The sequence below is a fragment of the Apodemus sylvaticus genome, chromosome 9 (genome assembly GCF_947179515.1).
Source record: "Apodemus sylvaticus chromosome 9, mApoSyl1.1, whole genome shotgun sequence".
NCBI classification, from domain to species: Eukaryota; Metazoa; Chordata; class Mammalia; order Rodentia; family Muridae; genus Apodemus; species Apodemus sylvaticus.
In genome coordinates, this window is record NC_067480.1 from 10,548,218 (window position 1) to 10,572,842 (window position 24,625).

Sequence of the window (24,625 nt, forward strand, 5' to 3'; positions counted from 1 at the left end):
TCTAAAAGCTTGAAGCTAGGCAATTTATCTAACCTGGGACATTTAACAATTGAGGTAAGTCAAGAACATATACCCAATATAGCTCTTATGTTACCATGGTCTGGGCATTCAGCAAGCACACAGTCAGCATATCTTCTGCAGCATTCTGTGGAAAAAACAGAGGACATGCCTTCTCCCCCAATATTAAATCAGGATCATGGCATATGTTAGTAAGTGAATTCCTTCATTTCACCTAGACATCAATATGTCTAATTACAAGATGTCATATACATTTAGCAAGGAGTTTCTTGGCATCTAAATTTTAAAATTTTTTTTTTTCTTAAAAACATGTAAGCATAATTTAAATTATATGCACAGGGACACAATTTCCCCTCTCTTCTTTCTTCCAAGAAGATATTGTTTTATTAATTTAAGTTGGAACACAAAGTATAAACCATAACATAGGCAATAACTATGTAATTATATAAAATATAGTTGCTTTTTCTGTTAGAGCAGTTGCAACTAGACAGCCTAAAAATGAATCATTAGTCACATGTACATATTTTTTTTTAATCTTTTAAATTAGAAATATGAATATCATTTATCTGTAATAACTAAGTCCTCTAGGATTAACACCATTACGTGGTAGAGGTAGAAATTGAGGACATCAAGAACAAATCTTTATAATTTGATGTGCACAAAATATAAAATTATTTCAAATACCTAAAGGACAGTCATTTAGAGAACATATCCTTTGTTCTTAGAAATTTGAATCACATTTGTATAAACTGTAGAAATTAAGAATTAGCAGTATTAAAAATGGACCAATTTTAAGCAATTATAAACCATGAGCTATGTATATCTACTATTATTAAAAGCTTGACCTTTAACATCTTAAAAATAGCTGCTATAGCACCCAATTCAGGTATCTGTGTTGAAGCAGGGAGAAACTTAAAGGAATAAACATGTGATCTGATAGTACAAATTATCTTTTGGATAACAATTATTAATTTTGCCTAAAAATGCTTGCCATGTAATAGACCAACCATTAATAATAAATTTGATTGTTGCTTGAAGCAAGGAACAAATGTTTCCTACCTTGAAAACAGAGGTTTAAGACCTTTTGTGGCAAGCTTAAAATGAGGTAAATATAAGATAAAGCCAATTAATATATCTTAACAACCTTTGAAAGCCATTTACCTAAAAATTCTAAAAGTCTATAGGAGCAAGGGCCTGTAACAAACATTCTATGAACATTATACACTGAAATTTTTAAGATCTTAACTTCTGTATTGAAAGAGAGACAAACATTTTTTCCTCACAGGACGTAAGGCTGTTAGCCATTCCTTGAGGCAAAAACTTTCTAATGACATTGTTTTGTTGTTTCTTTAAAATTAGAAGCAAATGCTTTTATAACTATCAGAATGTAAAGCAAAAAACCAACCCTTTAAATTTACAATAATTTTGTAGGGAGTAGACAGGCCAAATGTTAATGCTTTTATAGCCTCCTCGACCTTTCATAGATTTGAACTGCATTTTAACCCACACCTGGATAAGTCAAAAACTTTTTTTTTTTTTTTTAAAAGCCAAACACTCCCTAGGTGGGGCCTGTAAGGCGGAAACAATTTCTCAAAACTTCCTCACTAGCTTCCCCTGAGGCAACTCTAAGCTTTGCATTAACTCAAATGTAAATTTTTTTATCTGCCCTAGGATCCACCTTGAGTCCTTGGCAAGGACGTCGTATGAGATTCCTCAAATGTAAATATCTTCTAATCTGAGCCTTTTATCTAAGACCAGACCCAAACCTACAAGGACAATTTAAGGATTAAACAAAAGAAACCTGTAATTTCATGGTCAAAGGAACCTACTTGATATCAAATACATTTCTACAGAGATATCCTTTTTAATCTTGGAGGGTTAAATTTTGCTCCTACCATTGTAGCCTATAAACTTGTGGAAAAGTGGCAATGGGCCCCTAAAACCCATAGCTGTATCACTCTCAAAATTATCTTAATTACAAAATGTTAACAATTACGAGCCTGCAAACTGAAAACTGTAGCCAATGACACACTGATTTTTATTGTAACTCAATGTTTTCTTGCAATATTAGAGCACAATTGTAATTTTGGAAGCAAATCTCAATTTTAAACAATCTATTTTCTTTAAAATTAATGGCAAACACATATTTACAGCACAAGGTTTGTATGCCAGTTCTTATGTTCAAGTGTATAACAGTGTAACTTATTAAAGAGACAATATTTTAGATCTTAATCTTCATTAAGTCTAATCTCCAGGCCAAGATTCACATGAAACACCATGCCAATTTAGGAGCGTCCCAAAGGCCTGTATTTCCTGGATTGCGTCATGCCATGTGGTGTTCAAAATGGCGACTACCCTAAACTACCAGCCTTAATCGTCATGCCACGTGTTCAAAATGGCGACTACCCTAAACTACCAGCCTTAACCTAACTTTTGTTAATAACATTATACCTTTTAAATCATGTGCAGTGACTTAAGCCAATACTCTATAGTCAAGACATGCAAAATATACCTTTAAATCCAATTATAAACAAGAACAAAGCATGAGTGGCGTTAGGCCACGTGTAGTTAGTTAAGATAGCTCTAACACTGAATCACCAGTTTTTAAACTAACCTTTTCTTAATAACACTATACCTTTTACATAATAACCAATTAATTTATAACTCTTTAGTCAAGAAATGTAAAGCCTTATATCATTAAAACCAATTAGAAACATGTATAAAGCGACTACATGAATTTCACAAGCCAAACCAAAGTCTTCCCAAATCTCGAGGTTTCTGGGCTTTTAAGAGCGGCTTTTTCCCCAGCCATGCTTGCCTCTTGGGTGAGTGAGCTACGCTGCTGCAGCGTGGCTTTGAATCAATCCCCACACAAACTGTGGCTAGCTCAAGAGGTTACCAGCAGATGTAATCTTTACCAATTTTTCTTTTAAACATGAAACAGTCATTCACACAAAGACACAGAGAGGACATAAACATACACATAGACAGACAGTCGGTGCACCGGGACAAACACGGAAAGATACACAGAAAGTTAAGCGTGCTTGTTAAGCAATTGCATCCATTTTCCTCTTTAAACAGCTCTTAGAAGCTGTGGACATATGCCTATTTTTAAAAACCCCTTTCTTTTCGCCGAAATCAGCTCTTACGAGCTTTGGGCAAATGCCTACCAAATTCCTTCCCCATATTTCCCTATCTTATCAACCCAAGCAGTCCTGCGCTGGGTCCACGCAGTATGCTTGAAAAACTGTATCCATTCCTGCACTCACAACCATAGACACGAATTCACTAGCGCTAGTTTTGCCCTCTATGTTGCTTACCGTGCGGACACCATTAATTTTCACCTTTTTCTGCGAAGCTTCGCTGGATAGGGCTACCTCAAGAAATTCTCTCGTGCCAGGTCTTCCCACGTTCAGGCGCCACTATGTAGCCGCCAGCAGCTACATGTAAACTGGGTTACCTGTTGAGAGAATTTTGGGGTCATAGGGAAGAGCGGCGAAAAGAAAGTACGGCTAAGTCAATGTTCACTGATCAAAGCCGTAAACTTTAATGGCGCCGGACCTTTTAACAGTTTGGGCAAACCCTCCCCCCAGACTCCAGGCTGAGTTCCGGTGGAAGTTGTCTAGCTTCTCTTGGAGGTCTTCGTCTTGACTGCTCCGGCAGCTGGGTGGGTCACCTGTTTAATTCAGGAATCCCTATACCAGGAAGAACAATGAACTTAACCTTTACTACGTGCACTCCACCCTAGGTGGAGCAGGATCCTGGCTAACTGGGAGAAGTTAACCTTGACCAAAGTCAAACTCTGACCAAGTGCAAGACTGCCCCAATATGGCTCTGTACAGGAAACTGGTCGATACTAAGTTTTCATAGCCACACATTTATAATTGCCTTAATCGAGTTAAAAGTGTGTGTGTGTAGGATTTCCTTGATTCCTGGTAAAATGTAATTCTTCATAACCTTTGACTATCTTTAATACAGGAAATTTTAAATTCTGTTAGGTAAAAGGTACTGTTTTATTTTCCCACGAATATATCAAAGATACACAAATAGATATTTAGTTATACTCATTAATGTGCATTACCACAGAAATTATAAACTGATAGTAAAGATGTATGTTTTCAACTTAAATTGAGTATGTTTACATTTCCCCCTTTATAAAGGATTTTTTCTTCTCTCTTAAGTTTGTGATCTCAAGCATAGGAACAATGCAAGTGCACAGGTAAAGAGAACCAGATCTATCCCTGCACTGCACACACCAGTGACTAGCTGCAGAAACTGGAAGCTGGGGGTCTCTTGGCCTCGTTGGTCATTACCACCAGCAAATAACTTGGTGCCTGTATTATTAGCAGTTACAAGAAGTAAAAATATCAACTGTAATAATACTAGCCTAGTAAATACCAAGTATGTATCTAGTTTTAAAATACTGTATACAATTTGTGTAATCCAAGTTGTGTGCATTGTCCTTGTTTAATCGAAATTTAATTTCAGTTAATTCTTACCTTAGTTACTCACCGTTCTTTCAATTATAGCCTCTAGGAAATTCTACTTATCAAGTGTTTTTAATAATTAACTAATTAAATTCAGAAAACAAAACACAGATAATAGATGATACTAAATACAGTGAAAAAAATAACCAGAAAATATAAAGTGTTTATACACAGTCTTTAGAAACTTTTTTTAAAATCATAAATTATCCTGATGCCCCTTGGGACCTGAATCTGGTAGAATATATTTTTCTTTATTTATAATAATCAGTTTATGGATGAAATCCTGGGAAATTAGGATGTTTTATTTGCAGGTTCACCTAAATTCTAAAACCTCGTACTATTTCTAGGATTACTGTTTACGCTCAGGATACTTTCCCTAAGGCTAATTGTAGAAGAGGACTAAAATGTGACCAGCTTCTATCTGGAAGCCACAAGCAGTTATAACAGCCTGCCTTACTCACTTTAGAGATATGGGGTGGTTGTTTATTTTTGTTTTCTGAGAAAAGTCACAGGAAGATGCCTTTAGAATCTGGTGAGTTATCCTGGGATCTCGGAGGATTCAGTCCAGGATTTTACATATACATAGTTTACTGAGATTGGTGACAGACGTCCTGTGTACTTTCAAGCATTGCTTCTTTATAAATAGAAACTAGTATGATGCAGTTGGTATGCGTTGTTTAAAAAAATGATAACATTTAAAAGAATCTATACCTAATGTGTTTGTTCAAAAGTAGCAGGGTTTTTTTTTCAAATATTTTTGATCGATGGTTGATCAAAATATAGGATCTATATTATATTATCATATATATATAGGATCTATAATAAAGGTGACTGGTTGGTTGTGTATATTGAAATGTGTGTGTGTGTGAGTGTGTGTGCGCGCACCCACTAATTTGGTTTATATGGGTATTATTGGTAGTGATAGATTAACTGGCTAATAGAGGGGCATAGCAAATGTAGGTTGTTTTGTTCCTCAGTCTGAAGGGAGATTAGATTCTGGTTAGTGTCTGATTCTTTGTTGAAATCATAGTAATGTTATTCATCATCTTGCCTCCAGGCTTCCTACTTTCAAAGCAGTCTGCAGAGTTTTACCTGGTAGTCATAGGTGTGTCAACTTGACACAAAGCCATTGGAGAGGAGGGAACCTCAATTAGAAAATGCCTCCATAAGATCCAGCTTGAATGCCTTTCCTTTCCCTTTCCCTTTCCCTTTCCCTTTCCCCTTTTTTTCCCTTTTCCCTTTTCCCTTTTCCCTTTTTCTCTTCCTCTTCCTCTTCCTCTTCCTCTTCCTCTTCCTTTTCCTTTTTCTTTTTCTTTTTGATGCAAATAGCAAGAGGATTTTTATTAGCAGAGCTCTGGGTTCCACAGCCGTACACCGCGCAGGGGTAGAGGACTGTGGGACCCTGAGCAACTGAAGTTAGGGGTATTTAAAGGGGAAAAAATCACAAGGCAAGGGGAGGAGGACAAATGGGAAGTACAGAATGAGCAAGTCAGGCAATAGTTTATGCTTTACGAAGGTTAAAGATTATCTGGAGCAAACATGCTTGGGGCATTGTATAGTTAAACACTGGGCCAGTCACTGATTGATGGGGAGGGCCCCCTCTTTGTGGGTGGTGCCTTCTCTGGGCTGGTGGTCCTGAGATCTGTAAGAAGCTGAGTAAGCCATGAGGAGCAAGCCAGTCAGCAGCACCTCTGTGGCCTCTGCATCAGCCTCTACTCCAGGTTTCTGCCCTGAGTTTCTGTCCTGTTTGAGTTTGTGTCCTGACTTCCTTCAGATGAAAAGCCAAATGGAAGTGAAAGCCAAATAAACCCTTTCCTCCCCACCTTGTTTTTCTTTGGTCATGGTGGTTGCAGCAATAGAGACCCTGACAACATCAATGGGTCTGTGCAGGGATGATCAACGTCTCTCTGACACTCCCCTTCAAGCCTCTCATTCATGATTTTCATGATTCTTCATCCCTTGGACATCATTTCTAACCCTCTCTGTGGGATTTTCTTATTTCCTTTCTTGAATTTACCCATCTCTTTCCTCTCTTCAGTTCTCCTAATTTGAACATAATCTTGTCTTACAACAAATCAAATGGTTTTTTTTTTCCTCTGATGATTCATGGATAGTGGCAACAGATGAATAAATTATTTGTTGCTTAGTTACATCTATTAAGATATCGCATAGATTTAGAGAGTTACTAATAGACTGATAGTCAAAACTTATAAAAACATGTAAACATGAAACGTGTGCAGTGTGTTGAAAGGCAATCCTTAAATTCTTCCAAATGACAGACTTCAAAGCCTGATCGTACAGCACCTCAAGGTGATTGTTTAATGACGTGCTCTCGAATCCTGGATCGGGGAACAACCTGCCATTATTTAAAATTGTGGTGTTTTTATTTTACCACGGAATTTTGCACATTTAAAACATAGGCAAATTATTATTTTGATCTTGAAATGTTTTGCCACCTGCTTAAATGGTACACTTTGCATTAATTCTCCTGGAGGAGTGTGTGGAATTATGTCTACTTCTTTGCTTACACTTTAGCCATATGTGTAAATTCAGATTCACAGGTAACTCTGACTCAGAATCCTGATAGCTAGCTTGTACGTTGCTCCGAGGGCTAAACTGAGCTCAGACTCCTTGCTCGTTGTGTTCACCACTGCGTGCCCAGTCTCTCCTGTGGAAGAGTGTTCCATTCATCTTGCTTTACCATGAAACCAAAGTCATTGGGCATAAATGAGCGTACTGTGTTCATTGTTGGAGCATTACTTCATACGGATCTGTCCTAGGTGACTTACTAAGAAAGCCAGCCAGGCTCTCCACCACAGAAATCCTGTCAGTGGTCACATAAGCTTCGTTAGTTAAACTGCCCTTGCGCTTTGCCAATAGAAAGATGAGTTGTGAGTTCCATCCGTCACACCTGTGCCTAGGTCACAGAGACTCTTTAGAAGTTCCACTCCATGACGATCCATCTTAGGGAAGTTTCTCCCAGTGTCTGCAGTTGGCTCTACTCTTCCTTGACTGCCCTCCTGACTGCTGACTTGGGAATTAGGATTTTGATAGAAACCTTATTTCACCTTTTTATGTAGTTTGCTTCATTAGAGCTGATGAAGTAAGATCTACCACAAATGAAGAAACTAGAGATGTGACAGACAACCTGGTACAGATCTCGTAGGAGACAAGCTGAGACGTTGATTGACAGATTTTCCTATAATTTTGTGAAGCTAAGAGAATTTTCTTTATTAACAAGCGAGACAGATGGGCTCAAGTTTCACGGGCTTAGCATAGTTCTGCTTGTGTTTGGATGGCTTTCCCGCACTCTTTTTATAGAACATAAGGCAAGCAGTACCAAAGTGTGTGCTGTAGAAGTCAGGAGGTAACCAGTATGTAAAAACTATACATAATATTCTATGCTCTATGTAATAAATAAATACATAATGCCATGTTCAGATAGGGACTATTTAGCTCTGGCTCCCCTCAGACTTGTACATGGCTGGTCTTGAATTTCTGACCCTTCTCCCTCTACTCCCCAGGTGCTGAGATTCCCTTTATGTATCCCCATTACTGCTCTAAACAGTTGTTTTTAGTAGAGAAGTCCGTCATATGCCACCCTAATCAGATGATCTTACATCACTGCCAGTAATGGGCAAGGTTCTCTGTCAGAGGCAAGGCTGTGGCAAGCACAGCCTCTGCCACACTGTGCTTCTGCAAAATGGTTGGTCTGCATTTAGTCACAGGACTGCAGTCAGACAAATCAGGACTACAGGCTTGAAATGGACTTCAAGATCGTCAGTGTGATAAAAGGCAAGAACAGAAGTTTAAAGAACGCAGCAGTTACTTGCACCGTGTAAATTGTTCTTGCTTTTGGGATTGAAACAGAAGTGAAGAATGTGATGGGGATGGTGACAGTGCCCTTCATACATATGTGATCGTGCCAGTTACTGTCCGTGGCCATGGCTGATAGCAACGGACCCTCAGAAGAGAGTGCTTTTAGGAGATGTATGCTGAGTATGTAGACAGGATGTTTGATATCCATGTTCCAGGGACTGTAGAGAGACCTTTGTGCTGGGAGGAGCGTGAAGTAAACGTGAAGCACTAACAATGTGTGAGCCTCCATGAGGCTCATGGGTGCGAATTCTGCCTTCTTCCTGCTGGTTTGCAATGTACCATAATTTAAAATTAAGAAAGCAAAGAAGCAAGCATCAGGCCTCTAATCAAAAGTCAAGGGACCCGGATTCAAGATAAGGTGATGAAGGGCTATGGGCTGGCATTGAACCTTGACTGAAGCCTCCAGATATTCATGTAAGGGGGGAATGTCTGAAAAAATACAGCTGGAGAGATGGCTCCATGATTAAGAGCACTGACTGCTCTTCCAGAGGTCCTGAGTTCAATTCCCAGCAACCACCTGGCGGCTCACAACTGTAATGGGATCTGACACCCTCTTCTGGTGTGTCTGAAGACAGCTATACTGTACTCCTAAACATAAAATAAATAAATAATTATTTTTATAAGAAAAAATATACAAGCCATCTACAAGAATCACTTACGCAATGTAGGATATCTTAAAATTGAGGATTCTCCTCCTTTCCTACTAAACCAATGGATACTTGCCTGTCGTAGCATAAGAAGGAAAGGATGTGACACAGAGAAGGTAGACATGAGGTGTGTGGGGTGGGATGTTGGAACTGGTGTGGAAGGTGAGCTGTTAGCAGGCTCTAAGGGAAGGCACCACCAGGGACGGAAGGCTCGCCAGCGGTAGCAAAGGCTCTGCTCTTTCACCGTGGAGTCTGAGGAAGCTTAAATGTGAGGTCAGCTTCCGTGGTGACACCTCAGTCATAAGAAAGCACACAGCAGCAGGAGCTCGGCTCCAGGGAAAAGCCGTGCCGCATGGTAGTTCCTAAGCTGGCGCACCTCGTTAACTGTCTGTGCAGCAGCAGTGCCTAAGTCAGATGCTGTTGCATTTGTTTAGTAAAATTCTCTTTATCCTCTATAAAACCACACAAACAAATCATCAATTGGCTTATCTCAAGGGACGGCTTGGCTGAACTGAGCCTGAACTGCTGAACCCACCCACACAGAGTGATCAAGAAATCAGTGTTTACTTTGTATATAAAGTCTTTGTAATAAGATATTTCCTTTAAGTGATAGAAAAAGGTAAAGGAGCTATAGATCTCACTATTAGGGCATCTGTTAAACAGATATACATGCCTCTAAGTCATAGTCAATGCATGAACCACTGCATAAGCCACAATGTAATGATGGGAAGAGAAGATTGAATTAGAACTCTTAATTATAGTAGCTGAGTTTTGGTTTCATCAATACCACTGTGAGGAGCTTTTGCTTTGCTTCAGTTATGAGAAGTCACAAGGAAGGACAGCGGCAGGCACCACATAGCATTAAGAGGTTATGTCAACAGCAGTGTCTTCACATCACCACCTGTTTCCCAGTAGTCCTATTCAGAACCTGCACCACACCTGCCACCTCGTGGCAGTATTAGGAATTACACAGGCTAATGTAGAGGGTGAAATTGGCCCTTATGTGTGAGTAGACTTCCAGAGACACACTACAGGTGTGTACCCTTGGGATGTAAATGTTCAGATTGTTACAGTCTGCTGCACCCCAGACATTCTTTATTACGTGGTTTTACCAGCCGTAAGTGAAATTTTCTGTCGTACAGTTTAGCTTTGTTTCTACAGAGGACTCATACTTTGTTTACTGCTGAGGCTTGTTTTACTTGATAACATATATTCTAAGGCTTACTAAAAGTTTAAGATATCCCTTTAATCAGGCACCTTGGGCCACCGGTGGTTTGTATTCCATGGGTGAGAGGGGCCCTGAGAGAAGGTGGAGACAAGACAGGAAGTCCTGGTTAAAGTGGGGCCACAGCCTCATTCGCTCCACTAACGCTCTTAACTGAAGAGCGTCATTTCTGGCTGGCTGGGTTTAAATTGTTCAAATCACTAAGGTAGAAAGAGAAATTTCATTTGCATTTTAATTTTTATTTTCTGAGTTGGCTTGAAGCATTTTCATTTATTTAGATATTTTCTGTTACAGTAAACTGCACAGTTTTCTTTTTAATGAAGAGCTAGTGCATATCGCCGTGCTCATTCCTAGACGGGGCTTTGCCATCGCACATGACATTTATTGAAAAGGATTTTCCTGTCAGGGCTGTGCTGGGAACACATGCAGTGAGCAGTATGTCTGTCAGCATGGCTGTCCTTATTTTGCTGTATTTATATGTAGTCTGGGGCACTTTCTGTGTCGGCAGGGAATGGAACAGTTTCCTGCCTGTGCAGGGTAGAGTCAGTTGTTTACACTGAGTCTGTGTGTCTGTCGTCTCAGTCCAGTCCTGTTCCCATAGTTGAGAAAGGTTTATTGTTGTATAGTGATGCCTATTTCTCTGTTAATGCCTGGTAGAGCTTCCCTACGAAAAGCCCCGTCGGTACTTGTCGGTGATGGGGAAGGCTGCTGTGGCCGCGGGGAAGGAGTGGGAGGACAGTGCTGTATGCCAAGGAGCAGGGCCCGCCCCGGGGCAGCCAGCGAGGACTGCCTAGAGAGAAGAGGGGCTGAGGGCGGGCTGGCTGTGCAGGCCCAGGGAGGAAAGGCAGGTCAGAGGAGCCCAACTGTGTGGTCAGCACTAGAGAGGATGTGTCAGCCATCACTTGTGTGTGTGAGTGTGTGTGTACACGCATGCACACTCATGTGGGTGTTTCTTCTATCTGTGAAAGCCGGCACCCTGTGCTTGTTAGGCAAGGGCTGCACTGCCAACCCCAGATCGGTTGCTTTTCTTTCTTTCCTTTTCTTTTCCCTCCCTCCCTCCCTCCCTCCCTCCCTCCCTTCCTTTCCTCGCCCCTTTTTCTCCCTCCTTCTTTCCTTCCTTCCTTCCTTCCTTCCTTCCTTCCTTCCTTCCTTCCTTCCTTCCTTCCTTCCTTCCTTCCTTCCTTCCTTCCCTCCCTCCCTCCCTCCCTCCCTCCCTCCCTCCCTCCCTTCTTCCTTCCTTCCTTCCTTCCTTCCTTCCTTCCTTCCTTCCTTCCTTCCTTCCTTCCGATACTTTAATTTCAGCTAACTAGTTCACTCCATTTGCATTTAGGTGACGTCTAATACACCAGACTTTCGACATATCGGATTCCCATTTATGAAGTTATCACACATTTTCCAATTGATTTAGCTGTTATGACGATGACATTGACTATTAGATCACAGTCCTTGGTTAGACACTGTTGCCAGTTCACCTCTGTCCTTTCAGTGACTGCTTTCCTTACGTCAAGCAGCACACTTAACACTGTTCCCAGTAGAAATGATGGCCGCATTGTTAGTGTCCATGCATGTGACAGAGGCTGGATGTGGGATTTCTTATAGCTTCACCTCCCCTCCCCCAGTCATTGTTTTTTTGTTTGTTTGTTTTTGTTTTCTCATCCAGAGCATTTTTGGGTTTATTCTCCAGTGGACCACAGCGGGATGCAGCTTATCCTTTTCTTGATTCTTCTGGTGGGGTGGGGGCGGGGGTGGGGGAGTAGGCATTTGAACATAAAAGCAGTGGCTGGTTCCCCATGAGTCCTGGGGCTCCCTGGGTGACTTGTCAGCACATTTAAATTTCAGTCTTTCCCATTCTTTTTTTTTTTTTTAATATTTTTTATTTTCTATATTCTTTGTTTACATTCCAAATGATTTCCCCTTTCCTGGATCCCCCCTCCCCATATGTCCCATAAACCTTCTTCTCTCCATCCCTTCTCCAATCACCTCCCTCCTTTTTCTCTGTCCTTATATTCCCTTCCAATGCTAGATCAATCTTTTCCAGGATCAGGACCCTCTCCATACTTCTTCATGGGAGTCATTTGTTATGCAATTTGTGCCTTGGATATTCAGGGCTTCTGGTCTAATTAATATCCATTTATCAGAGATTGCATTCCATGTGTATTCTTTTGTGATTGGGTTACCTCACTTAGGATGATATTTTCCAGATCAAACCATTTGCCTAAAAATTTTGTGAATTCATTGTTTCTAATTGCTGAGTAGTATTCCATTGTGTAAATATACCTCATTTTCTATATCCATTCCTCCTTTGAGGGGCATCTGGGTTCTTTCCAGCTTCTGGCTATTATAAATAAGGCTGCTATGAATATAATGGAGCATGTGTCTTTATTGCATGCGGGGGAATCCTTTGGGTATATGCCCAGGAGAGGTATAGCAGGGTCCTCTGGAAGACTCATGTCCAGTTTTCTGAGGAACCTCCAGACTGATTTCCACAGTAGGGAAATGCAGATCAAAACAACCCTGAGATTTCACTTTACACCAGTCAGAATGGCTAAGGTCAAAAACTCAGGAGACAGCAGGTGTTGGCGAGGATGTGGAGAAAGAGGAACACTCCTCCACTGCTGGTGGGGCTGTAAGTCTTTCCCATTCTTAAAGCTTCCGTGCCAGGTTATTGCATTGCAAAAGCCTGAGTTCCTGAAATTCAATGACACTTTAATTCTGGCTTTTTTGTGATCGCTCCTGAGATAGTGGATCGGATTGCCTGAACCACCTGCGCTAGAGCAGGTGTAGAGCTCTAGGAAGGAGCTGTGAGGCCAGGGGCTCTTGCCTTAGTATGACCACAGCACGTGCTAGTGGGAGCAGACAGTCAGGACAGCCAGAGTCATCCTAGGGGCCGGGGATTAATCAGCCTCCATCTGAGACTTTACAAGTCTCCAGCCTCCACCCTCTCTGTGAACCGAAGTCAATGGAGACTTCAGCCGTGGCTGAGCTCTGGTGCTCTTGCTGTTCCCTTGGGCAGCCTGCCTGGGAGGAGTCTATGTATTCTATTGCGCGCCCTTTAGACTACTGAAGCAGTGGATCCCAAGAAACTGATATCTCCCTAGCCAGCTTCTACTGCTGAAGAAAAGAGGAGAGCCCTGGGGCAAGCAGAGGTGGAGCTTGTCTCCTGAAGACAGGTTCACAGCCTGTCAGTCTGCTGTGTAGGGAAAGTGATCTCCCTGAAGCTGAGGAATTAAAGCAGTTCCTAGGAGGGCTGCCTGCTGTGCTTTGGCTGCTTAGTTGAGCCTTGCTGTTAACCCTTCTCTCCTGTGAGAGCCAGGACACAGGACTGCTAGCTTGAGTCCTCCACCTCCTCCTCCTCCTCCTCCCTCTTCCCTTCACCACGCTGAGTAAATCTCCACTTTCTGCTCTTTACTGGCGGTCCATTGGCTTATTCAAGCCAAACAGAGCTTGATGGGGTTCAGGCTGTGGCCCTAAGTCTGAAAATGTTTCCGTGCCTTTTTCTTGTGAGGTCGATGGTGGTTGCTTCTAACTTGAAAAGACCTGCATGCTTACAGTAGGCAATGAAGGCTTTAGCTCTGGTCCTCCTGAGCCCAGGGCCCCTCTGCATACTAACAGTGGACTCACCCGCTCTTCCCATTTCACATGGCTTTGCAAAGTGGCCTGACCTAAGGTTTTTGTTTTTGTTTCAAATTTTATTATTGTCCACATGATAAACTTTGTATTTGTAGAACTGGAACTTAAAATATAACTTACTTCATATCCTTGTGTTTTCTATAGCAAACCCTGTAGAATACTATCATTTTTATGTGTTCACAGATGAATGTAAGACAATGAAAAATGAAAGACTGCTCAGTGAGTTACTATTACTTAGTGTGGGACTGTAAACCTGGCTTTGGGCAGGAGAGCAAACGGTGTCTTGACAGTGGTTAATAAACTTGAAGTTTCCATCTGGCTCTGACAGTCCTGAGAGTGAAGCAGATCCCTCTGTTACTACGGGTTCCTTACTTGGCTGTGCTGAGCTGTTCAGTATCATTTGTCTGACAAGGGCTGTGTCCGTAGCCCGCCCTCACCACCACCTTCCCCAACACACCTTTGCGGGGACTGAACTGGCGGCTTCATGGTTTCTACAGAAGCTTTTTATCCCACCCAAACCTCGCAAGCTTCAGATCCATTTTACAAATCACAAAGAGCAGTCTTGAGTCCACCATTGACAAGTGTGATTAATTAGGATATGCCAGTTTACAGAAAAGTGGGTCTTATTTTACTATTTAATTAAGAGTGTCTTTGAAACTCCAATAATGAAATAGCTGTTTTCCTTGGTGCCATTCTGTCTTGGTGCTAGAGAGTTTGAATTAAAACAATGCATTTAAAGTGTTATTTTCTACCACATTTGTTTTTTTAAATATAGGCAAACTAGCAGTGATCAGCGTGAAAGTCTAATTTACTTGAATTGTTACTCGTGTTTATTTTTATTAGATGTGAAGATTCAGAGTCAGGCTTTACTTTACTGGCTCTCAAAGTGGAATAGACCAACAATTTATTTTATTTTATTTTTTGTCAGTGTCAGTCATGTTTTGAATTCATTTACTTCGAGAACTTCAGTAGATTATATGTGTTAAAGGAATTTCTGATAAGAAAAAGTACGTAGAGCCCATTAGACATACTGTTTGAGCAATGTTTGTGGAATAGTTTAAAATACACCGGCAGGACACGATTACTAAGAACAGCTTTTTGCCTACAGCAGTTGACTATGAATTAGAAATGTTGGAATGCTTGGTATTATCTTTGAAAGAGAAATCTGCAGAAGTCTGCATCTACCCTTGGCGAGTTACCAAACCCATGCATCATGGCATTTTAATATAATTTTATTCTTATATCAGATTTAAAATATTTTTAGCCATGGAAAATTGCTTCCTCTGATTGACAAAATGATTTAACGAGGGTGTTTTAATGTTAGAAAAATGCTTCCCCGTGTGTGTGTGTGTGTGTGTGTGTGTGTGTGTGTATACATCCATGAGCTAAGCCCAATTACCATGTCATTTTCAGTCTATGCAGAAGGAGTTTATTAACTATCTCACCAGCATTGCCCTCTCCGGGAGCAGGTGCAGTAGCTCTCGGAGGGCTTGGTATGCTCTGTGGAGGGAAACAGTTTTCTCCTGTTTCAGAAGTGCTCAAATGGAAAACGGTTTATTTTGCTTTTGGTTCTTATTTTGGTTTGGTACAAATGCCAAAGAAATACAGAACAGGGAGTGGTTTCCTAGGGTGCCACAGCTCAGTGCTTCTGCTGTACTTTAGAAACACAAGTTGGAGGCCTGTTTCCTAAAAGCTGTAGATAAGGAGATTCTTTGTCTACTCTGGTTTTTAATCTGAAGTTATTTCCATTAATTTGGGATTTTTTTTGTTACTGTCTCCCCAAGCACCCGGTATCTTTACTAGCTTTTGAGAATTTTAAGACTTCATGCTATATTTTTTTTCTGCCCAAAATTTACATGGAGACAACTTGCAACGCAGCTATAGACAGGGCCAGAAGGGTCTGAGAAAGCAGTGTTGTGCTTTCTTGCCCGCCTGCCCACCTCCTCTCCTGCCCACCTGCCCCATAGAGAAGGCAAGCTCACAAACAGAAGGAAGTTCCTTCAGTCAGTTCCATGACAGATACCTGGCTTTGACTGTTAAAGCTATCTGGGCTTCAAAATATATATTCATCTTGATAAAATGAGGAGGGGAATTTTGGTGCAGAGATATAGGTAAACCTATGTGGAAGAGATCAGCAGGTGATTAGGAGATCAGTTTGATTTATTCTGCCTGAATGATTATTTTAAGGAGCATGGCCTTGAGGCAGTATTTGGGTTACACGTCTTATTCTCAGTAAAGCACCCATGCCAGTGAACGCGTGTATCCTGTGCGTTCTTTATGTGTCGATGCGAATGCTGTCGTGATGACACAGGCAGGCACAGGAGAGTCGTTTAGCATCGGAGTGAGTCTGTGTCGTGCTATCTCCCATGGCATGTTGCCTTCTGTGAGCACTGGGATTCGTTTTACCGGGGTCTCACAGTTTAAAAGAAGTCCTCTCCACTCCTTAGCCAACATTTCCCCTGTGATTGTCCTAGTTTCCAACTAGTTTTAAATGCTGTGATTATTAGTGTTACTACTGCTACTTATAAAAACTTCAGGGGGAGTAAGATCAAACTAACCTTTACTGAGAAGCAGAGAACATCTTTGTATCAAGGAAAGAGTGCTTGTGGTCCAGAGTGGACCTGCTTGGATGGCAGGGCCCTGGAGACTCAGGCCCAGCCACGCCCTGTGCCTCATCACCTTGTGTCTGTACACATTTAGCTCATTAAACACCTTTTAAGAACCTTATTTTCTGGAAGTAGGAAAAATTCCCTGAACAGCCTTTGAAAAATTACTGTTTGGAAAAAAAAATTACAGGAGAAGCAAAACACAGAATTCAAAATAATTATAAATTGAATAAAGCTTTTTTTAGTTTCTAAAGTGTCGGCGAGACCAGTAAGAATGGCAGGAATGGATATTTTAAGTGTAGGTAAGTTAGTGCCAGTTGGAACAGGCGTTGTTTGTATTTTTGTATTTGTATATGATTCTCCCCTTGCTCATCCTACTAGCACGTGAACATGTAAGTGCCAGAGTTTTAAAGATAAATATAGCAACCCCCATTCTGAGGAGCTGAGATTCCTGTAACAGAAGCACGTTCTTGGCAAATAATTGAAACTCTTGAGGCTTTGCAATTCAGGAGAGAAGTTGGAATAAGTCAAAAGGCAGGTTAATTAACACAGCCTCCCTCCCTTGGGCGTGGTGAGGTCAGACCTGCTTCAGAGAGCAGTTATGACAGCCCAAAGGAAAGCGTTAGCCCTAAGGGTGAGGGCTGCTTCCCCCTGTGGGTAGAGGGAATGCAGACCCAAGTGTGCTTGCCTAGAGGCTCACTACAGTGTAGATGCTGTTGGCTTTGCAGTCTGTATTTTGACGGCAAATAGTAGGAAGTTACTAGAGACAGGAGTCCAGGCAGCTGATACAGTGGTTTGGAAATGTTTAGAAATGCCCTCGAGAACCTCCATAACTTCAAATTACTTGTTGAGGTATCTTGACTGGGTCTGTTTTTAGAAGCAGAATTCATGTTGATGTGTGGGACAGTTACCGGATAGAAAAATTGGTGCGTGCTTTATTTGATTTGAATTTTAATCAAGAAGAAATATTGGTTATGTCCTACAGTGGCTATGGCATGGTTTGAGAGAAATGTTGTCTCCTACAGAGACAGGAATGGGATGTAGACTCTGGCGTCATAAAGCACACATAGTCTTTTTTGCCATGCTTGGAGAATTTCCGGAAGTCTACAAGGTCTAGTCATTCTGGCAGATGTTGAAGGAATATGCCAAGCTCCCAGGTCTGTGTGTGGTGGGACCCGCAGTCAGAGGCCCTTTCACTCACAGGGAAGACACTGCACCCGGGCCTGAAGGCCAAGTAGAGTTTCCCTGCTGTATTGTTAAGGGGCATTCTGAAAGATGGACTGCGAGGGAGTCTATTCTATGAAAGACAGAGTTCATTGTTAAAGAGCACACACGGTAAGGGAAGAAGACGCTGGAGCGATGGAGAGCAGCCAGTCTGCATACAGTACTAAGCAGAGAAGAGTCAGCAGGCTGGGTGAGCTGGGAGAAGTGCTGTAGGGATGGGGACTGTGACATAGGGGGAGCCGTCCAGGCAAGAGGTGACCGCGCTTAAATTCATGTCAGAAATAGAGAACACTGGGAGGGAGGAGTTGACCAGTTGGGCAGAAGATACATTAGTGATTTGCTAGGGGGAGTTAGAAGACACAGCTGTAGTTTCTCAGTGTGAAGCCAAGTAGTTGTCACACTGAATAAGGAGGGAAGCCATCTTGATCTGGGGACAGGTATACCATCAAATTTGCATCTGCTTGCTACTTAATTGTAGGTATAGAAATTGAGAGATAAATTTGAGCCAGACATTGGAACAAAATATGTATGTATGTATGTATGTATGTATATATAAATGTATATATTTATCCATCCAACCATCCATCCATTCACCCATCTATCCATCCATCCTTTCATCCATTCATCCACCCACCCATCCACCCACTCACCCACCCACCCTCCCATCTATCCATCCATCCTTCTATCTACCCACCCACCTACCCTCCCATGCATGCATACATGCATACATGCATACATACATACATACATACATACATACATCTGATTGTTAGTACCACGATGGAATGTGTTCTCAGGACTGATGATACTTGAGGCCTCCATGCACCCTTAGGAAACACTGTTACTAAGGGTTGGGTAGAAGAAGCAGACATAAAGAAGAAAGTGAGTTTTCAGAGCATGGGGGAGAGAGAGACCTGTTGAGTTAAACTGAGGGAAGAGAACATTTCAGAAGGTTCCAGAAGCATCAGAGAGCCATGACTCTGAGAAGCCAGGGGACACTTAAAACTTGGCATCGTGCTCTCTAGCGTGGAAGACAGTTCTAGCTTTGTTTTGCTTCACTCTTTAAAGTGTGAGAGATCTGAAGGTGTTCAGAGGCCGAGGCAGAGGGGACGTGAAACTGACAGGTCTCTGTGTGAGGGGGAGCGATGCAGTAAGAGCCTGTCGGGAAGCATTAGCCTGGAGGAGAAGAGATGTCCTCAAGCTCCTGATGGCGGTGGCACTGATTAAGCTCAGGCTTCTGTGGAGAACAGGAAGCTGAGAGAGCACAGGCCTGATGCCCCTTAATTGTTCTTTGAAGCTAATCAAGTTCTCAGTCAAAAGCCTGAGGCCGGGAAGGACTTGCTTTGGGCTCTTGTGTCAGGAGCTAGAATTTAGAAGCCCTATGGGAAGCGGCAGAGGGAGCTGAGGGGCACATGGAGAACCGCCGAGTGGTTTTGCGTGCTTGGAAGGCGTAAAGCCGCCATGGCCCCATCCACAGCTCTGCTGCTTCTCCCCTCTCCAGACCCGGCAGCTACTTGAGAATGCAGAAACGTTGATTGAAACTGAAACCGAGGGTGCCGTGAACCAGGATTGTATAAGACAGCTATCAAATTCTATAAATTCACATTTGTGGATGATAGAATAGTGGAACAACTCTATACTTGGCAAGTGCTGTGTCTCTAAATGGACGTAACTTGTTTACTATTTGGAACATTCTTAGGTGCTTCAGTATTGTATAGCATCAGTATCTAGGGACCCGCCTCTTTCCTGCCATACACATATGCCAATGTATGATGTGCTGGTAAATCACCCCATGCCTGTTTTGTGCCTGTAAACTTCCTTGTTTCCATGGTTTCATGTCACTTATGTATTAAAGGTTTCTCAGTTGGAAGGGAGATGCGTGCTTGGTCCGCAAAAGCCGGTAAATCTGAGGCAGTTCTTCCCTCAGTTCCTGCTGCTCATGTGGCCCCTTCACGGGGCCTCGCATCGAGCAGGTTTCTCTTTGGGATGGTCAACTTGATGTTTTCTTTGTGCCCATTACTGTGGCCATTTTTGTACCTTGTACACATCACAGATGTCACAGCAGTTTGCGGCTCTCTCTGTCTACTCTTGGGTTCCATCAGGACCAGCCATGAGCTCCAGTCCTTAATTTGTTTTTAATTTTATCCTCTTGACTGATGCCAACTTTTGCCAAGTGAGTGGTAGGTAGATCTAAAGTGATTTCTTACGAACATAAAGAAAAATAACTTGTGACTGTCAAAGGCTGTGGGTGAGCCTGCTGAGAAGGCGCACACTCTACCTGTCCCTTTTCCCGTCTGTGTCGTCTTGGAGCTCCAATTCAAGGGGAGATGCTTCCTCAGCTGTTAGACCGCAGAGCTGGCTGTCTCAGTCCATAGACTAGCAGTGAAGTGCACACTCGCCACACAGCCCAAAGCTCACACAAAAGCTTTCACCGAGTTTACATACTGACGGGCCCAAACTTTTAAAACTACTTCTAGGAGCTAAATGTTTCTTAAAAGAAATAGGATATCTCTTTATGCATTCATGGCTTAAACTAGGTTCGGTGTCACATGCTTCTATTCCTAGCATCGGGAGGCAGGAGATTTGCTGCAGGCTGGAGGCCAGCCTGATCTCTGTGGTGAGATCCAGGCCAGCTAGTGGTACAGAGCGAGCCCCCGTCTTAGGAAACAAAGCAAGCATGTCTGCGCACATATTCCCGATGTACAGTGTGGATTTTAGTCAGAGCACACACACCTTAGCTACTAAATAAGTTTCCCAATCAGTGGCTGCAGTGTCAGGTGAGTATCTTATTTCTTCAGCGTGGAGCTGCCCACACTTTCCTAACAGTGAAACAGAGATGGGGAAGAACTTTAGATTCCGCCAGTCACTTTACCTGAGTAGAAGACGACACGTGGGGCATGCGATGAGAAGATAATCCTTTGCCCTGAAATTCCAGCCACCTGCCCGAGGCCTCGCTCTTGTAGCTTATTTGTTTGTATTACCCAGTTACAGTTTGTTCCCCTAACAGGGTGTGGCAGTTAGTTCCACCAGCTGTGGTGCCTGCTGCCTTCCTTCGAGGCTGAGACGTCAGGTCGTCTTTGTGTTTTCTCTCTGTGTGTATATCTCTCTCTGTGTGTATATCTCTCTCTGTGTGTATATCTCTCTCTGTGTGTATATCTCTCTCTATGTGTGTATATCTCTTTGTATAACTACCGATAGAGCATTTTCTAAGTGGAACATTGCTCAGCATTTTCTTTGTGTTGCACTGACTTTTAAAAGTTTCATATATGCAGATTTTAATATTTTGGGTGTAATCTCAATATTTGAGCATGTTCTCTGAATTTCTTATGGAATAAGTCATATCCATCTGTAAAACAGGTGTTTAGGTTCTGCAGGCAGTGTGTCCCAGCACTCGCACTAAAGCCAGTGAGGGTCTGGCCAGGGTAGGCCAGGGGTCAAGGCTCCTGGGACGGCCACGTGTGCCGTGTGCAGGGGAGACATGTACTCCTCATCCGACCTCCCTAAACCCTTGTCTGCCTGATGCCATTTTTTTCATTTAGCCAACTTCAGAAAATTACTGAGTGACATCTCATTGTGCCAACAGACCTGTCCTTTTGAGTTGCATTTATAAATGTCAACATTCTGGAAACTGTTTTGAGGAATTACATAAAAGAAGCACAAATATTCTAGAAAAAAATGGATTAACTTAAGATTAAAAAACACCCAAGCAGTCAGATTTTGTGCCTGTGTGTCTATAGGTGAGCATACCTATGTGCATGTGTCGGGGTAGATAGACACACCTGTGTGCCTGTGTGTGGGTAGGTGTGCACACCCATGTGCCTCTGTGTGGGTAGTGTGCACACCCGTGTGCCTGTGTGTGGGTAGTGTGCACACCCGTGTGCCTGTGTGTGGGTAGTGTGCACACCCTTGTGCCTGTGTGTGGGTAGTGTGCACACCCGTGTGCCTGTGTGTGGGTAGTGTGCACACCCTTGTGCCTATGTATGGGTAGGTGTGTACCCATGTGGTTGTGTGTGGGTAGATAGATACACCATGTACCTGTGTGTGGTAGGTGGGCACCCATGTACCTGTGTGTGGGTAGATAGATACACCATGTACCTGTGTGTGGGTAGATAGACACACCCATGTGCCTGTGTGTGGTAGGTGGGCACTCATGTACCTGTGTGTGGGTAGATAGACACACCCATGTACCTGTGTGTGGGTAGATAGATACACCATGTACCTGTGTGTGGTAGGTGGGCACCCATGTACCTGTGTGTGGGTAGATAGATACACCATGTACCTGTGTGTGGTAGGTGGGCACCCATGTACCTGTGTGTGGGTAGATAGATACACCATGTACCTGTGTGTGGTAGGTGGGCACCCATGTACCTGTGTGTGGGTAGATAGATATACCATGTACCTGTGTGTGGTAGGTGGGCACCCATGTACCTGTGTGTGGGTAGATAGATACACCATGTACCTGTGTGTGGTAGGTGGGCACCCATGTACCTGTGTGTGGGTAGATAGACACACCCATGTACCTGTGTGTGGTAGGTGGGCACCCATGTACCTGTGTGTGGGTAGATAGATACACCATGTACCTGTGTGTGGTAGGTGGGCACCCATGTACCTGTGTGTGGGTAGATAGATATACCATGTACCTGTGTGTGGTAGGTGGGCACCCATGTACCTGTGTGTGGGTAGATAGATACACCATGTACCTGTGTGTGGTAGGTGGGCACCCATGTACCTGTGTGTGGGTAGATAGACACACCCATGTACCTGTGTGTGGTAGGTGGGCACCCATGTACCTGTGTGTGGGTAGATAGACATACCCATGTGCCTGTGTGTGATAGGTGGGCACATCTCTGTGTATCACTGTAGAGTCCAGAGGAGGACTTTGGGTGCTATAGTTGATAGTTTTATGTCAACTTGACACAAACTAGAGTCACCTGAAGGGAAGGGAACATCAATTGAGAAAATACCTTCGTAAGTTAAGGCTGTAGGCAAGTTTTCAGGGCATTTTCTTAGTGATTGATGTGGAGGTGCTGAGCCAATTGTGGGAGTGCCTTGGCTTCTATCCGCCGACTGTGACTGGGGATATGAGCCAAATAAACCCTTTCCTTTCAGAGCTGCTTTGGTCATTGTGTCTCATCACAGCAGGAGAAATTGTAATTAAGACCAACTGGCATCCTCACTGAACTTCTAGTGATCCACAGCCACACCTCTAGGGTTATCAGGTGTGTGTGTGTATGTGTGGCCATGGTCAGTGTTTTATGTGAGTTCTGGGGATCCCAATGCAGATTCTTATTCCTGCACAAGCACGTTATTCACCAAGCCATCTCCCCAAACCCACAAATAGTTTATTTTTCTGACTATAATATAATTACATTTCTTTCTTCCCTTTCCTCCCTCTAAACCCTTCCAAATACCCTGCCCCACTCACCTTCAAATTGATGGCCTCGGCTTTCGCCAATTTTTTATTGCACAGGTATGTATATTCCTAACTGTTCCATGTTTGGTCTGTATAGTGTTCCTTCTATGTCTGTCTTCAGGGCTGGTCATTTCGGGCCAGGCATCCGGTCGTTGTGCTCTGCTCTGCTCAGGGGCAGACTGCCTTTCTCACTCACTACTTTTGTGGTAGCAATTATCTATCCCAGAAGAGGAGGGCGGAAGGAGTAGGAGCCAGAGGATCAGGCGTTTGCTGTGAGATTGCTTAGTGATGTCATAGAGTGCATAGTAATCTAGTAATGGCAGAAGCCACACTCAGATAGTTTCACCAGTTCGATGGCCCAAATGTGCGCTGACCGAGGACACCACCACTGTTAGCTTCAACGGTGTATGGGTTCTGATCTTGGAACTGGCAGCAGGAGTCTAGACACAGGTAGTTTCCACTTTTCTCCTCCAATTCTCACGGGACCAGTGTTAAATTTGATGTTCTCCTTTGCCCCTGTATTTGAATTCCTTTTATCTGGAATAAAAGTTCATGTGGACTTACTGCAGTGTTTATTGTGAGGACAAAGTGCATTACTGAAGTGCCTGTCTGGAAACTTTTGTCTTTTAAGCGTACATCAGGACTTTGGTGTGCTGTGCAAGCTTTGTAAGAACAGTGCATTTTCTGGAGCAGATCATTGCTGGGCCGTGATAAGCTCTGGAGTAACTAGTCATCTCATTAGCGTGCACTTGTCATGTGACCGCTTTGTCTGGGGGGGGGGGGCACGCCACCCTCCCCTCAGGCGTGGTTACCAGCAGGTGATCTTGTCAGTTTGTAAAGCACATGGCTTTCGGGTCCTGTGTCTGAAGAGGTAAGTAGCAGGTTCCCTCACGGAGGCAAGAGAGCCGACTTTGCAAGAGAGCCCCAGTTGATCCTCAGCATCCGCCACTGTAAAGGCATCGGCTGTAGGTCTCCAACAGCCACGATGCTGCGCACACAGCCAACTTCCAGAATGCCCAGGGCATTCTGGGGAGAGATTGCACTGAAAACAGTGATCTTCCCTTCCAAGTGAAAAGACATTCCAAGAGTTTCCTTGATTAACCTTGTATTCAGTTTGTAGAAAATTCAGGTTGAAGTCAGTTTATAAGACTATAGGTAATAGACTTGTGATCACTCTGCCTTTTAGCTTTTATTACCCTTAGTTTAAAAGATTAGAAGGTATTATTGGATATCAAAATTAGCTTCTCGAGGTACTAGATGAATGTTACCATTTCTCCCCGCCTGTCCCCATCTACTTCTGTTTACACCAGATAGGGAAGGTGCTGACTGACTAAAGTCAGGGTTCCTGTGCAAGGGCCGCTTGGTGAATGAAAGATCATTTTCAGGAGCATGGCAAGGCCCTGCAAAGCCACACTGCTCCAAAGTTCCCCCCACCCCACCTGGTCAGCTCATGGACAGGTGCACTGCTGGACAGAGTCCCCTCACTAAGGACAAGC

At 43.0% G+C, this 24,625-nt stretch overlaps 2 protein-coding genes across 14 annotated transcripts in view; one reads left to right on the plus strand and one right to left on the minus strand.

Annotated features, from left to right (window-relative positions):
• Positions 1 to 24,625, plus strand: part of Fbxl17 (F-box and leucine rich repeat protein 17) — a 439,437-nt gene that overhangs the window by 170,542 nt on the left and 244,270 nt on the right. The window lies entirely within an intron of this gene.
• LOC127692661 (adhesive plaque matrix protein) lies at positions 21,344 to 22,624 on the minus strand. Of its 12 annotated transcripts, none has more exons than XM_052193258.1 (4): positions 22,357 to 22,624; positions 22,237 to 22,296; positions 21,905 to 22,175; positions 21,344 to 21,780 (listed from the first exon to the last, which is right to left on the minus strand). In XM_052193258.1, exons 1-4 carry the CDS (start codon positions 22,559 to 22,561, stop codon positions 21,408 to 21,410), a joined length of 909 nt encoding a protein of 302 aa, XP_052049218.1. In that variant the 5' UTR covers positions 22,562 to 22,624; the 3' UTR covers positions 21,344 to 21,407. The 12 variants fall into 12 exon arrangements, 9 of the variants coding, with proteins under 9 accessions (XP_052049218.1, XP_052049219.1, XP_052049215.1 ...); XM_052193259.1 differs by having other exon boundaries at positions 21,905 to 22,055; positions 22,116 to 22,175; positions 22,237 to 22,624; XM_052193255.1 differs by having other exon boundaries at positions 21,344 to 22,175.